This window comes from Sodiomyces alcalophilus (genome assembly GCF_042370955.1).
Source record: "Sodiomyces alcalophilus JCM 7366 unplaced genomic scaffold ACRALscaffold_6, whole genome shotgun sequence".
Lineage (NCBI taxonomy): Eukaryota > Fungi > Ascomycota > Sordariomycetes > Glomerellales > Plectosphaerellaceae > Sodiomyces > Sodiomyces alcalophilus.
In genome coordinates this window covers 4,162,514-4,169,650 of record NW_027263537.1, presented here as the reverse complement: position 1 = coordinate 4,169,650, position 7,137 = coordinate 4,162,514, and the positions used below count along the sequence as shown (strand labels likewise).

General features: G+C 39.5%; 1 protein-coding gene across 1 annotated transcript; it reads left to right on the top strand.

Moving 5' to 3' along the window:
- The first annotated feature begins 4,931 nt into the window (after nucleotides 1-4,931).
- Nucleotides 4,932-6,574, top strand: ACRALDRAFT_1076312 (uncharacterized protein). Its single transcript, XM_071018495.1, has 3 exons — nucleotides 4,932-5,152; nucleotides 5,215-6,134; nucleotides 6,197-6,574. The coding sequence occupies exons 1-3, from the start codon at nucleotides 5,060-5,062 to the stop codon at nucleotides 6,456-6,458; spliced, it is 1,275 nt and encodes a 424-aa protein (XP_070873756.1). The 5' UTR covers nucleotides 4,932-5,059; the 3' UTR covers nucleotides 6,459-6,574.
- The last annotated feature ends 563 nt before the right edge of the window (nucleotides 6,575-7,137 follow it).

The following is a 7,137-nucleotide window of genomic DNA, read 5'->3' as shown; positions in this document are numbered from 1 at the left end:
GTAACCGGGGGTTATTTAATATAACTAGTAAGCATATAGCGGAGCGCGGAGAACTAACGACTTATAGGCGAAGTCGCCGCGAACTAAGCGCGATGCTAACCGGCCTAATATAAGGGAGGATACACGCCTCCCTCGCGCGGCGTTAGGGTAAAAGGGGACCGGCGCTTAGTTATCTTAACCCGAGGAGGGGGGGGGAGGGGGGTAATATCACGGGTTAACCCCTTAAACGTGTAGTTCCGGTATAAGGCCGGAACCGCTAATCAGCGCGTAGGTCCGGCGCTCGGACCTCGTGCTGCCCTTACCGCGGATTCGTATAAACCTAGTAAATCCTACACTTCTCTATAGACCTTTTCCTTTCCTTTCCTTAATTCTAGCTAATATAATTATTCGGCCTTACTTAATGCGATTAACCTATAACTAGCCGCTTATAATACCTAAGCTCTTAGTAGACCCTATAGTATCGGAGAACCCCGAGAAGGGTCTTTTAGTCTTATCGACTAAGGGTCTATCTTAGTAATTAATAAATAAGAGGATAACAGGGACTAAGACAAAGGAGTATAGAGCTTATATATTAGTGGCTTTATAATACGAACAGTGTTAATACAGAGGCCGCACAGTATCTTCGCGGCGGCCGCGCACGTGGAACGAATTTTATTATTATAAGGGGGAAGGAGTTTTTATCCGACGAGGTTTTCCCCCCTTCTAAAATCTAAGAAGGACTGTTGCCTAGGAAGGCTAGCCTAGTCTTAGCTAAGCGATAATAGAGTAAGAATAAATAAATAGATAAATAAAGGAGACCAAGTTATATTCCTCTGCTATATAGATAATATCGTGGTTATTAGTCCTTTGGATAATATAATAGACCACTTCTATAAAGAGATGTCTAAAGATATTTTACTAAAAACCTTAGGTAAAGTATATACCTTTCTAGGCAACGAAATAAATATAAATATAACTAAAAGACACTCTCTATAAGCCAGCTACTATATACGAATAAAATACTAGAAAGGTATAATAAATAAGCTTATAAAAAGGTAGATACCCCGTGTATTTACAAACAGGCCCTAATACCAAACCCTGAACAGGCGTTAAAAGAAGATACAAAGAAACATTAAAAAGAAGTAGAAGCTCTGCTATATCGAGCTCTTCACTCCAGGCCAGATATAATCTACGCTATTAATAAGTATACTTAATATATAAGTAATCTCTTAAAGGAACACTTTATAGCATTAAATAGAGTCTAGGCCTATATAAACGCATATCCTAATATAGGTCTTCTATATAACTATAAGAGAGATAGCCTATATAGCTTAGGATATATATACTATATAGGAATAAATAATCCTATTAGCTGGACCTTAACGAAACAGAAAGTCGTTGCTTTATTAATAATAGAAGCCAAATATATAGCTCTGACTAAGGCTATAAAAGAAGAAATCTATATATATAATTTATATACTAAACTTATAGATAACCTTAATATAAAATTTAGTAATAATAAACCGAGGATTCCTATTATTCTTATAGATAGCGAGAGTGCGAAAAAGGTCGCTAAAAACCCGGAATTTTATAAAAGAGTAAAGCATATCGATAAACAGTTTCACTTCTATAGATAATAACTATAGGAAAATAATATAAAGGTAGTATAAATAAATACTAACTATAATATATCCGATATAATAACTAAAGGGTTACTAAAAGAGACCTATAATATACTCTACGGCTGTATAAACCTAGGTTATAAAGACGATACACTACCCGAATATAACCTACCACTATATAAAGAAATAAAATAACTTAAATACTAGGTTTTTTACCTCCAATCAGGTTTTCTTAGAATAAGATAAAAAAGGGTTTTTATTCTTTTCCCTTATACTATAAAGGATAGAGGTTTTTCTTTTTCTTCCCCTCTTTAAGCAAAATATAGATTATAATAAATATAAGAATAAAATAACTAGCTAAGTTGCACTTATTATATAAGAGTTAGCCTACAGGGGGGTGTTAGTATTATACCCAGAAAATATATACCTATAGACGGTATAGTACGATATACGTAACGTCCTATAAGTCAGGGACTTTCCGAGTCCCCCAGGGACTTCCTGAGTACTCTAGAAACTTCCTGAGTCCCTTAGGGACCTCCCGAGTCCTCTAGGGTCCTCCCGAGTCCTCCAGGGTCCTCCCAAGTCCTCCAGGGTCCTCCCTAGTCCCTCGGGACCCTCAGAGGAACCCACGGACCCTCGCCTATACTGCCGGGGTCCGGATACCGAATTACCAGCTTAAATAAGCCATAGTATAGCCGAAGGAAGGGGTTATATATACTAGGCTGCCCGCCTCCCTCTTCCTTTCCTTTCTCTCTCTCTGTATCACCCTTCTACAGTCTTCACAGTCTTCCACAATTAAAACTGCCTCCGTTCTTCTAGATTTTCCTCTTTCGTTCCATCTCTCTGTGACTATTAGAAAGATATTATTAATTAGATCCGCCTGCTAGATATATATATCATTAAATAAGGCGAGCCGTAAAATAAAGCCGATTTATTACCTGATATATATATATAATAGTATACTTCGAGCCTATTCTCTAGTCGGGCAGCGAGGTAAACGAACCTCTCCTAAGGGCTATGCCTACCGGCCTCGAGGCTCGGGGGGTAAAACCGTTTATAAAGCCTATAAGGCTAGAATAGAGGGAGGAGCGTATAGAGTCCATAAGGCCGGAGCTAGAAAAGCACTTTTCTATAGCTGCGATTAATTATTAACGCCTAGATAGTCACATTCCTACTCTACCGGAAACCCCTCTTTAGAAAGGGCTTATAGCGGCTGCTTTCGCGGGCTATATGCCTATAGAGTAGGGGGGAGCTAAATTTCGAAGCTATAATAGTAATCGTATCTAGATCTCCGTGTTGAATACTAGAAGATATGCCCTATTAGTCCGTAATCTAAATAGTAAGCTACTAATAAAGTTAAAAATTAAAAAGGTACTCCAGAGAGTATAACGAAGAGTAACTCCGAAGACTATGACTCCCGTGACCTGACCTTGTAAGATATACCGTAAGCACTTACCGGCCCCTCTAAAAACCAGTAAGACGTCGAAGACTGTTTACATAAGGCCCTATTCCAATAAGCCTAAAGGGATTATCTAAAGAGTTATAAAGAGATAGGCTTACAGATTATAGTTCTAAAAGATAAGGCGAAGGGGTATTAGGTGCTTAGTTATATATAGGTGATAACCTATGAATTTAATAAGCCCGGCTTCCTATAGAAATATAAGCCTAGATTAATAGTCCGCGGAGATTAATAGTATTAAGACTTATTAGAGAATATATATACGGTTACTCTTACCGGTCGTTCCTTTAGATTATTTATAGCGATGGCTGCCCGCTTTAACCTCTCCTTAATATAATACGACGTTATTAACACGTTTATACACGCGCCTTTACTATACGATATATATATACGGTTCCTGCCCGGGACCGCGGTGCCGGGTTAATTATTATTACTAAAGAAGGCGTTACATGGGTTACAGGAGTCTTTACTATTATAGTAAAAGTATATTATAGAAGTGCTGTTAAGGGACGGGTTTAGGATAGTACCGTAGAAGCCCTGCTATTTTATACGCTATAGGCTAATCCTATTCTTCTATATAGATAATATTATAATCGGGTTTAAGGAAGACTTTAAGAAAGAGATAGAATAAGCTGTTATAAGCCTCTGGGAGTATTACGCCCTGCCCTATAAGCCGGACAGCTATTATAGTAGTTTCTGTGTATTAAGGTTATTCGGGACCATCCCTCTAGGGAGATATAGTTATTATAACGCGATTATATCGTAAAGGTAGGATATTCATTATCCATAGTATCTAACTATAAGCCTATAAGCCCTACAAAGCCGGTAGAGCTGCTGTTGTATATAGGAAAATCCATTACCATTAAAAGCTATTAATATAAAGTAGGATCCGTTCTATACGCTATAATAATATTATACCCCTATATCGCGTTTATAATATCTTAACTATAGATTTAACGTTAACCTAATCCGTTAGTAATATAAAGTAGCCGACTGTGTAATCCGATATCTATTAGCTATATAAACCTACGCCTTAGAACTAGGTAGAGGCGACTTTACTAAAGTATTCACCGACCCGTCCTTTACGGATAACTTAATTAATTATAAGAGTAGCTAGGCCTTTATAATATACCTGTTGAAAGGTATAATAGCCTAGCATGCTAATAAATAAGTAACGGTTATAACGTTAATAATAGCAGCGGAGCTGCTTTTATTCATATATGGTGCGAAGGAAGGGATATTTACAAAGAGGTTATTAGAGGCGATAGGCGTGGTATTTAGCGATCTATAATTAAAAGATATAATATAATAATAGCTAAACAATATACCTTATAATAGCCGAGATCGTAGCATTAAATATACGCTTACGGTATATAGATATATATAATAGCTAGTTATAAGAGGCGTAGTTAAACGCAAGCATTAAAGTTAGCTATATTATAAGCGCTAAGATAATTATAGATAGATTAATAAAAGTCCTATCTAGGTAAAAGTTTATAAGTTTTAGGAAATAGGTAGGAGTAATGGATATACAGGGACGTCTCTATATAAATAAGCTAGAGGTGATCTTACCGGAGTATTTAGAGGGGCTAGAAGAGAAATTCGATAAAAGCTATATAGACGCTAAAAAGAAGATATACCGATAGAAAAAGCCTATAAATAACTTTAACTAAGCAGCTGCCGAATAGCTATTTAGTTAGGGAGGTATATCGTATACGCTAGCCCGAAGCAGGTTCGGAACGAGTTATTCCGGCCCCGAAAATAGGAGTGGACCTGCCGCAGGAATAAGGGCAGGATTTTAGCACTTTAATCAGGGATTTCCACAGAGTTAATTGAATAAACAGATCGATCGCCCAATTTTACGCAATTGAGTTATACGCTGTTTGCAACAATACTCACCGACTCCCGGTAAGCTAAGGTAGGCACTAATACCTGGCACTTTATATTAACCTTAGCCTTACTTTTGTCTTTCTTAATAGGTAGGCTATCATGCCTCCTGATGAGCAAGATGGCCTCTCTCACTGCTCTCGCTTTCTTAGTTGCTATGATGCTCCTCACCGGGGTTTGCAACACCCTGCTCACGAAGTATCAGGTAAATGAGAGCATAATACCGCACTAGTTTATCATGACAATCTGACACGTGTTACTTCCTAGGATATGCAATGTGTGAGGAATTGCGAAATTGGTTCCCCAGAGAAAAGGGCCAATTTTCACCAACCTGTTCTCCAGACAGCCCAAATGTTCGTTGGTGAAATGGGTTGCTGGATTGTTGTCGGAATTATGACGTTGTGGAGGCAATACGCATCCAAGAGCTCGCCGCAAGGACGCGGATACGAAACCATTAGCACAGATGATATACACACCACCGCCGATGCTGACGACATGGGGGCTTTTGTTACAGAAGCCACTGTTGCAGTCCCCAAACTGGTCGATCAAAAGCTTGCTGGGGCAGGACTAAGCGGGCATCATGTCCTTCTCCTTGCCCTACCTGCAATGTGCGATATTTGCGGCACTACTCTGATGAATACTGGGCTGTTGATGGTCGTCCCGTCCATATACCAGATGACGCGAGGCGCCCTTGTTTTGTTCGTTGGCCTTTTCAGTTCTGCTTTTCTTTGGAGACACCTCCGACCCTTCCAGTGGATTTCCCTTGTAGGTGTCGTGCTGGGTGTGGCTATTGTAGGCTTGGCTGGCGCTCTGTACCACGAAGATACGGGAGGGGTAGAGGGAAATGCGAGCATACACGCCACCTTAGAGTCGACATCCGCCTCGAGTGCTCTCCTGTCAGTAACGGGGATCCTTCTCATTGCTGGCGCCCAGATCTTCACCGCGACCCAGTTTGTCCTTGAAGAATGGATATTGGAAAAATGGGCGATCGAGCCCATCAAAGTGATTGGATGGGAGGGCATCTTCGGATTCGTCCTCACCATTGGTATAATGGCCATTCTGCATTTCTGTATTGGCGGTACGAATGCTGGCCGCTATGGTCCTTTTGATATGGTCGAAGGTTGGAGGCAGATCACCACCAACAGGAACCTCTCAATCTCCAGCATACTCATTATGATTAGCATCGGGTAAGTAGATTCTCCGAGCATTTATGATATATGCGTTTGATTAACCGTATTGCTCACAACAGCGGCTTCAACTTCTTTGGTTTATCTGTCACGCGGAGTATCAGCGCCACTTCCCGATCAACTATTGATACCTGTAGGACTCTGTTCATCTGGCTCGTGTCTCTTTGTCTTCGTTGGGAAACTTTCAAATGGCTACAGGTCGTTGGTTTCGCTATCCTTGTCTATTCCACTTTCCTTTTCAACGGCCTTGCTGAACCTCCTCTCAGCTGCTTAAGGGAAGAAGAGGAAGTCGAGGAGCTTCCCGAAGAGCCGATTGATCACTAGTAACGAGATAGGCCGGATTGTTGATATTTTAGTTATTTATCCGTGAATCGTCAACCATTACTTACCTATAGTGGGTAATTATTAATAACGAGTAGTTTCTTAGCCGCCTATACGCGTTACCTACTTATCACTTTTGCTTACTTACTATACCTTACCGGGAAGGAGTATCACTATTTATAGCCGCCCTGTCTAGTATTTATAGCCCTCTCTATGCTATTTCGGAAGGTTACGCGAGCCCGCGTAGTAGTCTATATACGCCACTATCTTAGCTATAGATATCGCGTACCGGTATATATATATTAGGATAAGACTTTCTTACCTAATCTTATCTATAATATCTATAACTATAAATTCACTACTTATAATAACCTTCTATATATAAACCTCTAGGCGATACGAATATATTATGTCTACCTAGAGGTAGAAGAGAGTAGTGGAAAAGGGTGGTAGAAAAGGGTAGTGGAAAAGGGTAGTGGAAAAGGGTAGTAGAAAACGGTGGAAAGAGTAATAAAAAAGAGGGCGGAAAAAATTTTCTTATAAGGCTATATAATTAGTCACGTAATTAGTCACGTGATTAGTTACGTGTTTTATTATGTGGCCACTTATATACTATATGATATTATATTAAGGTGTATATATTATTAGCTCTTAGTCACGTAACTAATTACATGATTAATTA

Excerpts from the sequence above, each read along its gene's own strand:
- ACRALDRAFT_1076312 (XM_071018495.1), top strand. The coding sequence starts at position 5,060 with ATGAGCAAGATGGCCTCTCTCACTGCTCTCGCTTTCTTAGTTGCTATG. Across the intron at positions 5,153-5,214 it reads CCCTGCTCACGAAGTATCAG|GATATGCAATGTGTGAGGAA; the intron begins GTAAATGAGAGC and ends GTTACTTCCTAG. Across the intron at positions 6,135-6,196 it reads CTCATTATGATTAGCATCGG|CGGCTTCAACTTCTTTGGTT; the intron begins GTAAGTAGATTC and ends TGCTCACAACAG.